The sequence below is a fragment of the Myotis daubentonii genome, chromosome 4 (genome assembly GCF_963259705.1).
Source record: "Myotis daubentonii chromosome 4, mMyoDau2.1, whole genome shotgun sequence".
NCBI classification, from domain to species: domain Eukaryota; kingdom Metazoa; phylum Chordata; class Mammalia; order Chiroptera; family Vespertilionidae; genus Myotis; species Myotis daubentonii.
Genome location: NC_081843.1, coordinates 51,631,536 through 51,649,069, shown reverse-complemented (window position 1 = coordinate 51,649,069; position 17,534 = coordinate 51,631,536). Strand labels below are relative to the sequence as shown.

The following is a 17,534-nucleotide window of genomic DNA, read 5'->3' as shown; positions in this document are numbered from 1 at the left end:
ACTAGTATCCACAGTGAAGGTGTTTGTTTTGCCTATTTTCTTCCTTAGACCTCTCTTTGTCATGCCGTGCAAACCTTTGTGGATCTTTTTATTTCTCTTTTTTAAGTTGCAGTAGAAGAAATGCTTATTTCTATGCTTCTGTTACTCAGAATTTATAATTTATGTTTTCTCTCTTTTGTTGCCTAATATATGTCTTAATTTCCAGTACCCTAGGGAAACTAGCTAAAATTTCTATAAATATTTTCTTCTCAATAAGGAAACAGGTCTATGATATAGTTTGTGCAAAAAAAAAAAAAGTTGCTTTGGTGGATGCTAAGTCTATAGAGAATTTATAATAAATGGATGCAGGAAGACCTAGGTTTGTCCGTTAAAATAAAAGTAAACAGAGTGTAAAGTGGCATAGAAACAGGTTTTAGATAGAAAGGAATTTAGATCTGAGATAGGTTACCATCTCCTAGCAGTAGAGGCATTTACAGATGAGTAAGAGCTGCAGAGGGTAATAGACAGGGAGTATCTTTCTCCCTTTTCTTCTCCCTCTAGAGTCTAACCAACCTCTAGTGGGAAGAGTCTGGGAAAATAAGTAACCAAGGCTGAGAAACCGCAAGGTGAACAGCAGGAGAGGAGTTTAAAGAATCTGTCTGGTGCCCAAGTCAGCCTGAGGCTCATAGAAACCTTTGTAAATTTTGAGGCAAAATTAATATTAAGGGTATAATACAAAGAGTTCCATTTGAGTTTGTGTTAAGTACTTATGGGAAGAATTACAGATTAGTTATGTTAACCTCTGTTTTGTTTAAAAAGTAAAAATTTCTTTTTATACCATTTACATGAACTTTAAAGGTCATGATGCTTTCTTCTAAGGTTTTTTTTTTTTGTGGTGTTTTTTTTTTCTGGTCTCAGAAAAACTTGCAGAAATGGCAAAAAAAAAAAAAGGGGGGGGGGCTAAAATTCAGGGGGGAAAAGGGGAATTAAATTTTATTGCATGGCCTAATATGTTCTAGGCATTGAGCTTCGAGTTTTTTCCAGTTATTTAACCAGCATCTTTCAGCAGCATAGCCACCCTGCTTTTCTCTGCACTGGAGGAAGTGTTCCAGGATGGGGAGAAGGAACGTGATTCTGTCAGTTTTCTTGCTCTTCCTGGCAGCATGGTTTCTGGAATAGCCAACTTACTCCAGTTTCTTTTTCTTTCTGGGATCCCCAAACAGCCTTATTGTGCCTGGTCAGAGGTACCAGCTGGACAGTGCCTCCTACTCAGAGGGCTGCATCCCACTGTGTGTGCTGCCCCCTCCACAGTCATGATCTAACCCTTTCCTCTCCGATCCCCTGCACCTAGAGGTGGTGGCAGTTTCCTGCAGTAATGGGTTTCTGCCTGTGTCTTAGTTGCCTTTTCATTGGCTCAGTTCTCTAACACCTTTTGAAACAATTCCTTACATTAAACTCTTTGTGAAAAATGAATGATCTGTTTCCATTTTCCTGATTAACTTCTGACTGATACCAGTATATGCACTGTACCCATTTTCTAAATGAGTAAACTGCAGCTCAGGTGAGTTCAGTAACTTGCCCAAGGTTTCATAGATAGCAGGGGGTGTAAGTAGAATGTGGGCACAGATCTATGAGCCCCACTCTTTGCTAATATCCCAGGACATAGGAGGAAAACTATAAGAAGTATGAGTTGCCAAATTTTAAGAATTTTAAAGAATCTAAACTAATAAAAGAGAAAAATGGTAATTGGCGTACGACGATACCCTTTTCATTGGCTAATCAAGGCTATATGCAAATTAACTGCCAACTATGATTGGCAGTCAACTGCCAACTAAGATTGGCAGTTAACTGCCAACAAGATGGCGGTTAATTTGCATATGTAGGCACAATGCAGGGAGGCGAAAGGGAAAGCAAGAAGCCCCCTGCCACTGACAGTGATCAGAAACCCAGGGGGGAGCTAAGAGCTGGGGGGCAGGGCAAAGGCGGCCCCAGGGCCGCCTTTTCCCTGCCCCCCAGCCATGATCGGAGAATCAGGTGCCTTTTCCGCCCTGGCCAGTGATAGAAGGAAGTAGGGGTGGAGCCAGGGATGGGAGCTGGGCACGGTCGAAGCTGGCAGTCCCGGGAGCTAGGGGTCCCTTGCCTGGGCCTAAAGCGGAGCCCACGATCGTGGGGCCGCTGCAGCTGTGGGTCCCCGCTGCCCGAGCCAGACGCCTCAGCCAGAGGCGTTAGGCCTGGGCAGGGGCGGAGCCTGCAACCGCGGGGAGCTGGGGGTCCCCTGCCCAGGCCTGACACCTCTGCCGGAGGCCTCAGGCTTGGTCAAGGGGCCGATCCGGTGATTGGTGATCGGAGGGTGATGAGGGTCAACTCCTCTGGCCGAGGCATCAGGCCTGGGTGGGGGGCGGAGCCGGGGATTGGGGGGATATGATGGTCCCCTTGCCCAGGCCTGAAGCCTGGGTCAGAGGCGTCAGGCTTGGGCGGGGTGTGGAGCCAGCGATCAGAGGGAGATGGGGGTCCCTTGCCCAGGCATGATTCCTGGGCCAGAGGCCTCAGGCCTGGGCGGGGGCCAGAGCCAGTGATCGGGGGGAGATGGGGGTCCCCTGTCCAAGCCTGACACCTCTGGCGGAGGCGTCAGGCCTGGGCAAGGGGCCGATCCTGCGATTGGAGGGTGATGGGGGTCAACGCCTGAGGGTTCCCAGTATGTGAGAGGGGGCAGGCTGGGCTGAGGGACACTCCCCCCCACACACACACCCAGTGCACGAATTTCGTGCACCGGGCCCCTAGTAACTTAATAAAGAATTTTAGAGAATAATATCAGAATAAAGTTATTATCTATCTATACAGCTGATTAATAATAATCCTTATATCTTTATATATACATTCTTTATATATATGCATGTTTATATGTATCTTCTTTTGTAGGTAACAACTTGTGGTCTATGTGTCAAATTTAAACTAAAATTATATGAATTTTTTAGTTGCTTGCCAACATTTTGAAATTTAGTAACTTTTATTTTAAAAATAATCCCATCTGAGATGTTCTTAAAAGACTGGATGATCCCACAGTACTGGACATACAGCACAAGTACAACTGAATGGTGGGAACTTTCTTGGGGTAGAATAGGTTTTCTGTAGCCCTTGTCACTAATTTATATTACCTTCTTGACCTGGTAGTCGTTTGAGTTTGATATCTCTGATAAAGCACCTGTCTCTTAAGTATCATCAAGCCACCTATGCAAAATTAAAGTTGGTTTTTATCTACATTTTTCAGAAAAAGAGTATAAGGCATCACAGGAACCCCATCTCATTACTCTTACCCATAGGCTGAGAACATCAGATGAAGTGAACTGACATTGTAAAGATGACTCCTGATTGGATAATCAGTAAGTGCAACTGTACCTTCCAGGACCATCCAAATCCATTCTCATAAATACATCTGACAAAGTAAAACCACTGTCTCAAGAGTCTGCTATGGTATATGTTAAGGTTCAACTCATTCTGAGATGACTGGGCCATTCAGATTTGCTTATAAACAGTTATTTATCAAATTGCAGTGTCTGACATATGGTTTGATTTGGCACAAATTGACTATAAAATACAAATCCAAGCAGGTCTCTTACTTCTTTTATTTGAGTAATAATTACTATAGGAGTATCAATTAGTTAATGCTCATTCTTTTTTCAAGAAATAATTCTTATATGCGACTCATTAAAAATTTGCAATTTATTTCCATCTAACTGTCCAATAAATATCAATACTCCAAGAATCATTGATTAAGTATGCTGTATGATCACAAGATAAGAGTCAATTGGGAAAAGTCTAGCTGTATTTTTGAAAATGTTTAATTGGTAAAATCATTTCACTCAAATGTGATTAAAAGCTAACTGTTAATTGAGAACTAAGATGTGACTATTACAAAGCATGTACCAGGATAACAATTCCTTTCTAAGAGATTGTTTCCAGTTAATTAGAAGAATGTTTTCCTAACATGTAGCTATCTTGGTCTCTTTTATGCAATGAATTTCTGGCACATGGATCTCAATTTGGGGAGGTCATTTTCCCTTCTAATGAAATTGCTTCAGTCCTAAGAGGAAGCTCATAAGGTTTGGTTTGCTTGTGTAATTTCTCTTCTCTTTTCTTCATAATTTCTTTGAAGTGTTTTTTTTCCTCTAACTCTTTTTCTTTACGTTCTTTGGCCTCACATATTGCATCTTCTTTCTGTCGGATCTGTAGCTCTTTCTCCCACTGTTACAGAGAAAAGGTGTCATTTACATATGATTAGAAATTAACTTCTCAAAATGAAAATTTATATATTCAATTATCCTCTTAGGTTTTCTCACAGATATTCTTCAGGAATTTATACTCTACCACACTGGAAAAAATATATAAGCTATCTATCAGGAAGTGTACAAGTCCCACACACACAAAGAAGAATTCCCTCAACATCTTTAAGAATAAGAAAAGATAATAGGGTTTATATTTCTATATACCAAATGAATTTCCTTTCTTCATCAATATTGGTATTTACATGAAATCATGGAATCATAAAGTAAAAATCAAGCCAAAGAAAAACAAAAACCAAATTAAAGTGAAAGGCAGAAATTGTGATACTATTACATGTGAGGTCAAAAAATGAAATTAATCAGATGATAAATGCTGATCTATGGCTACTATGTAGCTGTGTTTTTCTTTCTTGTCAATCCTACAGATACTACCTCCCCATCCCCACTTCCATTCAGGTTAGGGATTATAAACCAGAAAATGAGCAATGAGGGAGAGTTAAAAAGAAAGATTTGAAGTCCAAAGATTTGGTTTTGTGTGTACACCAATCATTTACTAACTTTAAAACCTTGGTAAAATAACTGAAATGTAAACCACCATTCTTACTGGTAATTATTTTACTGGTTGTTGTGAAAGTTAAAGTAGCTAATGTAAGGACGTTTTATAAAGTGTAAAATGTAACGTACAAAGCAGTACTGCTATAGCTTCCTGAGAGGAAATGGCATATACATGAAGACTTTGTTAAATATGATATTCAAGAAACTTCCAAAAATCTTCCCAGGTTAATACTTTGTAGTTTGTACTACTATTTGATTAGGCTACCCACATATCAAACAATTTGGATTCTATCAAACATCCAACTTATTTTCAGAAAGGATTCCTTTACCCTTCTATAGCTACATTCCAAACAGATTCGTGGTGGGTGATTGCTTATATAATGCTTATGCCTTTGAAAAGAGGAAAAAATGATACTTTTTAGGGTCCATTTCTTAGCCTTCTTTTCCTAGCCTCCTCTCTATCATTCAAAATAATGTCCTCTAGCTCTTCACCTAGCCCCAGGCAGATGAGTTTAATCACAAAGTGATTAAAGTATTTCTATTCTTTCAACAATAAAGAATAGCAACTGAAAACTGAGTAAAAAGATGTTTGTTGTGTTATTAGAACTACATAATATATATGTGTATATATACCTTGACAATTTGCTGTCTCTTGTAATCTATTCTACATAATTCAGTTGAGTGACTGGTAAAATATAGATGCCATATTTATGAACCATTAGGAATTTTTTATACTACCCTGTACATGTGATATACTGGTTTAGCAAAACTTTCATTATTGAATAAAAATATAATACTACAGCTTTCATTTTGTGTTTCCAGGGCATCATTCTGTTTCCAAGTCCTAGTACTTGTAGCTATTGCTAGAGTAGTTTAAATATTAGTTATATGATAAATTATAACTCAGTGGGATCAGTAAATGAAATAATCTCTTATCATTTCTTAAAAGATCACTAATTAAATAAAATGTAAAAAATTAATTATGGGAGAGAACCCTAAAGATTCCATCAAAAAACGATTAGAACTGATAAACTCAGTAAAGCTGTAGGATACAAAATAAATATCCATAAATTGGTTTTATTTTTATACACAAAAATGAACTATCAGAAAGGGAAACTAAGAAAATGACCCTATTTACTACTGTATCAAAAAATACTTAGGAATAAATTTAACCAAGGATGTAAAAGACCTGCACTTGGAAAATTATAAAACACTGAAAAAAGAAATTTAAAAAGATACAAATAAGTGGAAGCATCCACAAGTAAGAATTAACATCATTAAAATGTCCATACTACCAAAAGCATTCATAGATTCAGCATAATTCCTATCAAAATACCAATGGCATATTTCACAGACGTAGAACAAATGTCCCCAAAATTTATATAGAACCACAAAAGATCCTGAATAGCACAGCAATTCTGAGGAAAAAAAACAAAGTTGGAGGATTCATGCTACCTGGTATGAAACTATACTATAAACCATAGTAATCAAAACATCATGATACTGGCATAAGAACAGACATATATATGAATTGAACAGAATAGTGAGCCTAGAAATAAACCCACACCTTTATGGTCAATTCATATTTGGCAAGGGAGGCAAGAGCATACAATATGGTAAAGATAGTCTATTCAGTAAATGGTATAAACGACTCCTAAAACAAAAAAGCAATCATAAAATGATTTAGCAAGAAATGATCAACTAAATAAGCTCAATGGATTAAAGTGTCTTAAGTGAATAGCCTTGTATTGCCACAGTTTAATTCAAACTATGAACAAAGTGATTAAAGTCTTTCTTATATTTCAAGGGCAAAGAATGGTCACTGAAAATTGAGTCAAAAGATTTTTGTTCCATTTTTAAAACTATACTGTAGAAAAAAACAGTGTTCAGTGTTCAATATCAGATTCTTGTTTAAAAAATCTACTAATTCAGGAAACAGGCTAAGGCTAGTATTTTAAAATGACAGAGGCCAATTTTCTGTAGCCCAGTGAAGGCTCTGATATGTATAGACAGTACAGTGAGATATAATTAAGTTTAGCAATGCCCAATCATGGCTCTACTTTTAAGTTCCACATGTTAATATTAAAGTCTCAGAACTACACATTCTAATTAAAAATACCTTTAAAAAACAAAGCTTTTGCAAGTAGTTTAAGAAAGTCAATCTTACATAATGGTCAATGATTCTTGTCAATTCTTCATCTCTCTTGGTGAAGAAATCTGGATTTGAAAACAGGGGGACGTCTATTACAGAAGGATGTTCCCTTCAAAAGAGCATAAGAACAGATCCAACATTAGGTATAGATATTCCTTCTCCCAGGAATATATAACTTTGAAAGTCATAATTCGTTATTAAGCATTTTGATTCTACATTGTTAACATCAAGTACTTAATTCTGTACAGTCTACTATATTATTAGCTTTTAGTTTTGGTAAGCCATTTGGGGTTATTAAAACTGACATGTTTGAGGATAGGGTATGACATATAGAATAAGCACTAGACAATAATAAAAAGGCAGTCTTCTCTTAGGAGATGTACATACTATAGCTTGTCAGTAGAAAATGAGATGTAAGGATATGAAAGGCTAAAGGATGGTTGAAGTCGACTATGATCAATGGGGAGATGAAAGTGTGCCTCACCATACATAGCCCCATGACCTTGGATATTCTGGTGGAAGTCTAAGCCTAAGAATTTGAACTAAGGCATACTACACACACACACACAAACACACACACACACAAACCTCAACAAAAAACAGTGATGTGACTTCAGTATTGCTCCTATCTCTTCGTAATACTAAGAGTGGAACTGTGGCAGACAGCTTAGCAACAGCACAATGAAAGTGTTGGCAGTGCAAAGTGGGGACTAAGCTATTGGAGATTTATTATCATACTGTTCACATAATAATTTTATTATTTTAGATATTTTGAAGTAATTATTATGAGTCCAGAAATAGGTAAAGCAACAAAATGGTGATAGAGAATATGGCTTTGTAGGAGAAAAAGTGGGTTTAAAAAATAAAGCTATTAGGCAAGAACCTAATCAGTGACATAACTGGTGAAAAATTTCCAAGTTCAAATCAGTCTGATAAATTTTTATGACTATAATGTATGTCTACATGCACTTTTTTCAAGTTGCTCTATATAGGGAGCTCTATATTTTTGATACTTGTAGGGTTCCCTCATATCACCAGGCTGTCCTTCTTTACACTGTACTAAATGCTTCTCAAATATTTCCTTTATCTTCATCTTCACCATCATTTCCCTGATTTAAACCATCATTCTTACCTGGACTTAGACCTCTTCTTTGAATCCCTGCATCTACCATGTCTTACCCTCTTCTCCCCCTCTTATCTCTGCACAGGGCTGGTTAATGTCTATTTATCCTTCAGCTCTCAGTTCAAATCCACTACCATAGCTCTCAATCCACCATGGGCCTTTCCTTCATACTTATCTCAATTGTAATTTTAAATTTATCTGTGTGCCTGTGTGAGTTTTAGATTTCCTGGTTAGAATACGAGCTACATGATTGTGCAGATGGTTTACTTATCATTGTCTTATCAGTTCCCAATATAGTGCAAACACTCAATAAATGTTTGCATGTTTAGTGAATTATGGAATGTATAAATGAAAGTTGTGACATTGGTAAGAGTCTACCACAAAACACACTATGTCAGTAGAGCAATGTCCAGTACAGCAGGGGAATGGCAATCTCAGGAGACAAGTCACAGAGTGGAACTAATAGCAGGACTTCAATTCAAGTGCCTGGTGACCAGAGAAAATATATGGAGCCCTCTCCCAACCCATAAGATTCAGAAATATTGTGGGGCAGAAGAGCAGTGAGCTTTCCACTGCATGCGGAATAGGAACTCTAGTCTTCCTATTAAAATAATAGAAGAAAATATAATTTTACAGTGCTGGGGAATCTGGGGACATCTGGGGGCTGACACAGACTAACTATATTTAACAAAATTTGAGCACTTCTGATATTCAAAGAAATGTGCTAAATACTGTGAAAAGGGAATAAGATAGAATAGTATAATTATTTAAAGGTTAAAAATATTCAAGTAACTTGCCTCAAATTCCTTCTTGAATTATAAAGGTTTAAATTTAAGTTAAAGAGATGTATAATAATATATTAGAAAGCCTTTAAAATGGAAAGGTTAGGTGGGTATGCTTGTGCATCTGTGATTTCTAGTTATTTCAGTTGAATAATTTGTACTTGAAAAGAAAGATGCATAGATAACGATAATACAAGACAACCTGAGGCATAAGAGAGACAAACATTCAATGATATAAACAGAAAAATATAGTAAAATGGTTAAGCATATGGTTCTGCCACCTTGTATTATTTAATCCCTCTATTCCTGTTTTTCTTTAATATAAAAATTATATTGGCTTTATTTTTATTTTATAAATATCAAAAAGAAATAAGATATAAAACACTTTTGATTGAGCAAATACTGAACAAATGTCAGGTGCATTATTCTTTTTTTAATTCTTTATTGTTTAAAGTATTACATAAGTCTCCTTTTTCCCCCATTCACCTCTCCCCAGCTATTCCCAACCCCCAGCACATGCCCTCATCCCCCTACTGTTTATGTCCATGGGTTATGCTTATATGCATGCATACAAGTCCTTTAGTTGGTCTCTTACACCCCCTCACCGCCGCCTTCCCTCTGAGGTTGGACGGTCTATTCAATGCTTCCAGGTCTCTGGATCTATTTTTGTTCATCAGTTTATGTTGTTCATTATATTCCCCAAATGAGTGAGATCATGTGATATTTATCTTTCTCTGACTGGCTTATTTTGCTTAGCATAATGCTCTCCAGGTCCACCCATGCTGTTGCAAATGGTAAGAGTTCCTTCTTTTTTACAGCAGCATAGTATTCTATTGTGTAGATGTATCAATGTTTTTTAATCCACTCATCTGCTGATGGGCACTTAGGCTGTTTCCAAATCTTAGCTATTGCAGATTGTGCTGTTATGAACATTGGGGTACATATATCCTTTCTGATTGGTGTTACTAATGTATTGGGATAAATTCCTAGAAGTGGAATTACTGCGTCAAATAGTTCCATTTTAAAATTTTTGAGGAAATTCCATACTGTTTTCCACAGTGGCTGTACCAGTCTGCATTCCCACCAGCAGTGGGAATTTTCTCTGCATCCTTGCCAGCACTTGTTGTTTGTTGATGATAGCCATTCTGACAGGTGTGAGATGGTACCTCATTGTTGTTTTGATTTGCATCTCTCAGATGATTAGTGATTAGTTGAGCATGTTTTCATATGTCTCTTGGCCTTCTGTATGTCCTCTTTCAAAACTAATCTATTTAGGTTCTTTGCCCATTTTTTTTATTAGATTATTTACCTTCCTTTAGTTAAGTTGTATGAATTCCCTCTAAATTTTGGAGATTTATCACCATCAAAAGAATTTAGAGGAAGCCATAGCAAAACAGAGACAATTCAAGTTCTTCTTTAAATTATTCTGATTTGGATGCCTCTATTGTGGGGTCATCCAGTCATTTAAGAATAACACCTCAGATGGGATTATTTTTAAAATAAAAGTTGCTAAATTTCAAAATATTTGTCTGGCTTTGGTATCAGGAGAATACTAGTATTCTCTCCTGTTTGATTTTTTGAAACAGTTTCAGAAGGACTGGCATCAATTATTTAAATGTCTGATAGAATTAATCAAGTTATTTGATCCTGGGATTGTCTTCGTTGGGAGGTTTTTGATGACTGATTCGGTCTTACTTGTTATTGGTCTGTTCAGATTTTCTATTATTTTATGATTCAGTCATAGTAGATTGTATGATGGTTCTAGAAATTTATTCATTTCTCCTACTTTATTTAATCTGTTGGCATATAATTGTTTACAGTGGTCTCATGATCTTTTGTCTTTTTGTGGTATCGGTTGTAATATATTTTATTTTATTTTATTTTATTTTAGTCTTCTCTCTTTTTATCTTGGAAAGTCTAGCTAAAGGTTTGTCAAATTTGGTTACTTTCTTTTAGTTTTATGGATTTCTTCAATTGTTTTCTAGTCTGTTTCATTTATTTCTGCTCCTAACTTTGTTGCTTCCTTCCTTCTGCTAATTTTAGGCTTATATGGTTTACTCTTTATAGTACCTTGAGGTATAATGTTTGTTTATTTAAGATCTTTCTTTTTTTCTTAATATAGGCATTTGTTACTCTAAATGTCCCTCTTAGAACTGTCTTTGCTGCATCCTATAAGTTTGGTATGTTATGTTTCCATTTTCATTCATTTCAAGATATTTTTTATATTCTCTTTGATTTTTTGACTCATTGATTGTTCAGAAGAATATTGTTTAATATCTACATATTTATGATTTTCCAGTTTTTCTACTGTTAATAATTTATAGTTTTATAACAGTTTGGTTGGAAAAGATACTTGGTATGATTCCAGTAATTTTAAATTTGCTTACACTTGGTTCGTGACCTAAAATACTAGTATGATCTATCCTGGAGAATGTTCCATGTTCACTTAAGAACAATATATGTTCTGCTACTTTCGGGTAGAATGTTAAATATATTAGGTCAGTTAGGTCTAAAGTATATTCAAGTTCAATGTTTCCTTTTTATTTTTCTGTCTAGATAATCTATCCATCATTGAAAGTGGAGTATTGGTGTCCTCTACTATTTTTGTAATATTGTCTGTTTCTCCCTTCAGATCTGTTAATATTTGCTTAATATAATTTGGTGCTCCAAAGTTTGGTGCATATATATTTACTAGAGGCCCGATGCACAAAATTTGTGCAAGAGTAGGCCTTCCTTTCCCCGTCTGCTGGCACCAGCTTCCCTCTTGCACCCATGACCTGGGCTTCCCTCTCAGCCCCAGCTTTGTCTGGAAGGTCATCTGGAAGGATGTCTGGTCTAGTTAGCATATTATGCTTTTATTATTATAGATAATTGTTATTACCTCTTGATTAATTGAATTCTTTGTCATTATATAATAGTTTTTGAGTTGAAGTCTATTTTGTCCAAGGTAAGTATGGCGCTATTCTTTTTTTTTTTTTGTAATATATTTTATTGATTTTGTACAGAGAGGAAGGGAGAGGGATAGAGAGTTAGAAACATCGATGAGAGCGAAACATTGATCAACTACCTCCTGCACACCCCCTACTGCCCTCAACCAAGGTACATGCCCTTGACCAGAATTGAACCTGGGACCTTTCAGTCCGCAGGCCGACGCTCTATCCACTGAGCCAAACCGGTTAGAGCAGTATGGTGCTATTCTTGCTCTCTGTTTCTACTTGCAAGGAACATCTTTTCCATCCCTTTACTTTGAGTTTCTTTGTGTTCTTAGAACTGAAATGACTCTCTTGTAGGCAGCATAGAATTGAGTCATGGTTTTTAATGCATTCAGCCACTCCGTAGTTTTTGATTGGAGAATTTAGTCCATTAACATTTAAAGTAATTATTGATGGGTTTAACTCACTTCTCATTATCTTTTGTGTATATACTTTAGGTTTTTGCTTTGTGGTTATTATGGGGCTTATATAAAAGATCTTATTGATATAACAGTCTATTTTAAGCTGATAACAACTTAAATTAAGTCAAAAACAAAATTAGATCTTAAGTTTACCATCCAATTATATTTCAGTACCATTTTCCCTAATTCAATTTTAATTCAGTACTCTTAGGAACCATGGATCTTTCTGGAAACTGAAAGTTGTCCAATCCTTAGAGACACATCCTATCTAATAAAGAGGGAATATACAAATTGACCATCACACCATCACAAAGATGGTGGCACCCACAGTGGAGGCGGAGTTTCTGTAACACAGGATGGCTTCACCCACAGCAGAGGTGGGGTTTCCGTAACACAAAATGGCTGTACCCACAGTGAAGACCGAGCTCCCATGATGAACCTTAACAAGCAATCAGCAGGGACCTGAGGCTGCATGGCTCTGGGCTGGGACAGGGGACCTGAGGCTGCACCCCCCACCCTGGCCAGGAGACCTCAGGCCATGCCCCCTACCCTGGCACCAGGCTGGGGGACCTCAGGCCATGCCCCCTGCCCAGCAGAACTTGATAGGGGACCTCAGGCTGTGCCCCAAGCTTGGCAGGGCTTGATGGCGGACCCCAGGCTGCACCCCCTGCCCCAGCACCGGGCCGGGGGACCTCAGACCACACTCCCCACCCTGGCATTGGGCCAGGGGACCTGAAGCCGCACCCCCTGCCTGGCAGGGCTTGAAGGGGGACCTCAAGGTGTGCCCCCTGCCCAAGTGCTGGGCCAGGAGACCTGAGGCTGCACCCCCCTCCCCGCAGGGCTTAATGGGGGCCCTGAGTCTGCGGCCCCCTTGCCCAGCAGGGCTTGACAGGGGATCTCAGACCATGCCCCCTGCCCAGTGGGGTTTGATAGGGGACCTCAAGGCGCGCCTCCCACCCAGAAGGGCTTGACGGGGGATCTCAGGCCACGTTTCCCACCAGTAGGGCTTGACAGGGGACCTCAAGGCATGCCCCCTGGTCCAGGCTGGGGGACCTCAGGCCGTGCCCCCTGCCTGGCGGGTTTGACAGGGGACCTGAGGCTGCACCCCCTGCCCAGCGGGGCTTGACAAGGATGGGGCCGGCTGGGTCTGGATCTTGCCCAATGGGGGTGGGGCCAGCTTGGTCTAGCTCTTGCACAATTTTGAGGTGCTGCGGGTGGGCGGGGCCTTGACTCTGGATCCCACAGCGTGCCCCAGACTCTGACAGGAGGAAGATTTTCATATACATTTTACTAATTTTCTTTCATCTCTGACACTTCTATTATAGAGAAAGGGCAAATAGCAATATTAAAATATTTTCTCTAATTAATCCCCTTTTAATATGCATGAATTTCATGTACCAGGCCATTAGTTTAATCATAACTTTCATACTCAAAACCCCACCTGCTAATATTTAATCTTTTATGCATCTTTAAAGCAGAAGGATTAAAAATAAATGATTTTTGGACACATAAATGACTGATTTTTCATCTCAAATAATGTTGATTTTCTATTTTATAAAGCTTATTCATTCAAATAGCAAATTGTATGTCTTTTCTTTAAACACTATTCTTGCTTTCTTTCACCATAATTTCCTTGCCTAAATCAGAGAACCTCAAGATTATAGATTTATGTAGGAGACAAGATTTAAAGTATGGATATTTACAACAAAGTTTTCCAAAGTTAAAAAACTAACAACATAATGCTCATTATGCTAAGCAAAATAAGCCAGTCAGAGAAAGACAAATATCACATGATCTCACTCATCTGTGGAATATAATGAACAACATAAACTGATGAACAAAAGTAGAACCAGAGACATAGAAGCATCGAACAGACTGTCCAACCTATGTGGGAAGGTGGGGAGTGAGGGGGTAATATATCAACCAAAGGACTTATATGCATGAATATGAGCATAACCAATGGACACAGATAGTAGCAGGGTGAGGGAATGTCCTGGGAGATGGGGGTGGCTGGGAAGAGGTCTGTAGGGGGAAAAGGAAACTCATGTAACACTTTAAACAATAAAGAATTTAAATAGATTCTAGAGGAACCAAGATGGCGGCATAAGGTACAAACCTGTATGTGCTGCCCCCCACAACAACATTAAAACCACAACTATAAGACAAAACAGCTATCATCCAGAACCATGGGAAAGCTGATCGAGTGGAAGTTCTACAACTAGAATGAAAGAAAAAAGCGCATTGAGACCAAGTAGGAGGGGAGAGGCACCGAGAACAGAGGTACGGAGGCACGCGCAAGGCTGCTGCACCTGGGTGCACGGGTTTTTTCAATTGGAAGGGGACAAGCTCTCGAACGCACTGAACTCATTTACGGCGAGAGGCTGGAGTCCCAGGCTCCTACGGGGAGAAACTGGACTGTCTTGCAGCGGGTCGGAAAGCGAAGGTGACTTTCTCTCAGAGCTGCTGGCAGGGCTGTGCGGGGAATCACTGAGTCGGAGTTGCGGGGCCGCTGATGACATCATTGCTGTTTGCCCCACCCTGGGAACTCTCTGAGACCCCGCCCCACTACATCCCCTCCCAAGCTGTGCTCATGCACAAAGGAGGCACCTGCGCTTTTGCAGCCTAACTGCAGCGAATCAGAGAGCTCCAAAACTTCCAAACAAAGAGGAGAAATCTGTTGATATTGCTGTAGCCCCTGCTGGTTGGACCCACACACATAAGGGTGTCTCCAGCACAGACAGTGGCTTCTCCCAGTCAGCCAAAAATGTGAAGACAAACATGTCACAAATGAAAGAAATGGAGGAAAGCAAACTAATGGAGGACATAGAGTTCAGAACCACAGTTATAAGGTTACTCAAGAATCTTCTACGAACCTCCAAGGAACTTAGTGAGACCTTCAAGGATCTTAATGAGAATGCCAAAAAAAATGGAAAAGGACCAGTCAGAAATTAAACATATGCTGAATGAAATAAAGAATAATATACAGAGATCCAACAGCAGATGAGAGGATCCCAAGAATCAAGTCAAAGATCTGAAAAACAAAGAAGCAAAAAACACCCAACTGGAAAAGCAAAACGAAAAAAGAATCCAAAATATTAAGATAGTGTAAGGAGCCTCTGGGAAAACTTCAAACGTACCAACATCCGAATTATAGGGGTGCCAGAAGAAGAGAGAGAGCAATATATTGAAAACCTATTTGAAGAAATAATGACAGAAATTTTCCCCTATCTGGTGAAAGAAATAGACTTACAAGTCCAGGAAGCGCAGAGAACCCCAAACAAAAGGAATCCAAAGAGGACCACACCAAGACACATCATAATTAAAATGCCAAGGGCAAAAGACAAAGAGAGAATCTTAAAAGCAGCAAGAGAAAAAAAGTCAGTTACCTACAAGGGAGTACCCATACGACTGTCAGCTGATTTCTCAACAGAAACCATGCAGGCCAGAAGGGAGTGGCAAGAAATATTCAATGTGATGAATACCAAGAACCTACAACCAAGATTACTTTATCCAGTAAAGCTATCATTCAGAATTAAAAGTCAGATAAAGAGCTTCACAGATAAGGAAAAGCTAAAGGAGTTCCTCATCACCAAACCAGGATTATATGAAATGCTGAAGGATATTCTTTAAGGGATAAATACCACATGATCTCACTCATTTGTGGAATATAATGAACATCATAAACTGATGAACAAGGACTGATCCAGAGACAGAGAGGCATTGATTGGACTGTAGGGCCCTGGAGGGAAGGTAGGGGAGGGTGGGGGTAAGGGGGAGAAATCAACCAAAGGACTTATATGCAAGCATATAGGCCTAACCAATGGACATGGACAACGGGGGGGCGGGGGGGGGGGGGTGAGAGCATGAGTGGGGGGGGTAGGGGATAACGTGGGGATAAGGACACAGATGTAATATCTTAATCAGTAAAAAATATATTTAAAAAAAGAATTTAAATAAAAACAAACAAATAAATCTTGGATATTTTTAAGGGTGGGTTAAGAAAGTAATAGCTTGTTCTCAACTTGACTATTACTATTACCATTGCTTGATCTCACGTTAATCATATCTTGTACCTATTTAAAATTTGCCTTTGTTTTGTAGTTCTTGCATTATAAAACATTCTATAGATTTAGTCCTTTCAGTGAGAGTTAAAAATTGTTCTGCTCTCACCCCTCCAACATCTATAGCCTGAGTAGTGATCCTGTTTCTTCTTGGCATGAAGAACTGCCACTCAAGGGAAACTGCAGGCTACTTGACTTCTACTATTCCCAGTGATCTTGTCCCAGGGGCTCTTTCCCAGACATCGTCTGCTACAGTTTCAGTCTTGCTTTTCTTTGCCAGCCAGACTATTGATCTGGTAGTTTCCATATACAGTACCTATTATAAAGTTTCAGGTGTCACTTTCACATTGACTAGACCTTACAGAGGCAACTAAGGAACACAAAGTCAAGGCTTTTTGAATTTTAATTTCTTTTCATTTCACTGAGTCAAAACTTCCAATGGGATGTTCCACTGAAACTATTATTCCTACATTTCAGACATAAAATTTTGCAATGTTAGGCCGAGGATAGTTCTCTGCCACCATAGCATTGCTGTTTATCCACAATCCCCTAAATAAATTTAGTCCTTAGAGTCTGAGGTTTTTTCATAAGTTTCATTTTAGACAAAAATCTGTGTGGTTATCAGAACAGAATTGTGCTGTGACTGAAAGATGCCAAAAGACATAGTAAAAGGATGCTAAGTTTCTTTAAAGGCAGTTTATAGAAACTAATGGAGATGGTTTCACAAAGTAAGAGAAAATATATTGTGCTCCAGGCTGAGGTAGGGCTACATGAACACCTCTGAACAACCTGGAAGGATGAGTAGTATTAGTGTGAATAAGGGTGCATATGTCTTAAGTGAGTACATATATCAAAGAGCTTTTTGAATTTGCATAAAGAACAAGTGACCACTTTAGTTTTGAATGTGTTGAGTTTAAGTGTCTTCTTTTTAAAGTATATATATTTTTATTGATTTCAGAGAAGAAGGAGAGGGAGACGGAGATAGAAACATCAATGATGAGAGAGAATCATTGATCAGTTGTGCAACCTGGGCATTTTCCCTGATGAGGAATCAAACCACAACCTCCTGGGTCATTGGTCAATACTCAACCATTGAGCCATGTCGGCTGGGTGAGTTTAAGTGTCTTCTTACACCAATTGGAACTGGTTGTCACTAGGCCTGTCATCCTGGGAATACTCACCACTGTTTTCTGAACCCACTATGTTCC

At 38.8% G+C, this 17,534-nt stretch overlaps 1 protein-coding gene across 1 annotated transcript in view; it reads right to left on the bottom strand.

Annotated features, from left to right (window-relative positions):
* Positions 1 to 3,671: 3,671 nt before the first annotated feature.
* TMEM232 (transmembrane protein 232) overlaps positions 3,672 to 17,534 on the bottom strand; it is a 161,233-nt gene continuing 147,370 nt past the window's right edge. The window contains exons 13-14 of the mRNA XM_059693928.1: positions 6,982 to 7,075; positions 3,672 to 4,221 (exon numbers count right to left, since the gene is read on the bottom strand). Coding sequence (XP_059549911.1) covers positions 4,015 to 4,221; positions 6,982 to 7,075 — 301 coding nt within the window. The 3' untranslated portion in view covers positions 3,672 to 4,014. The remainder of the gene's footprint in view (positions 4,222 to 6,981; positions 7,076 to 17,534) is intronic.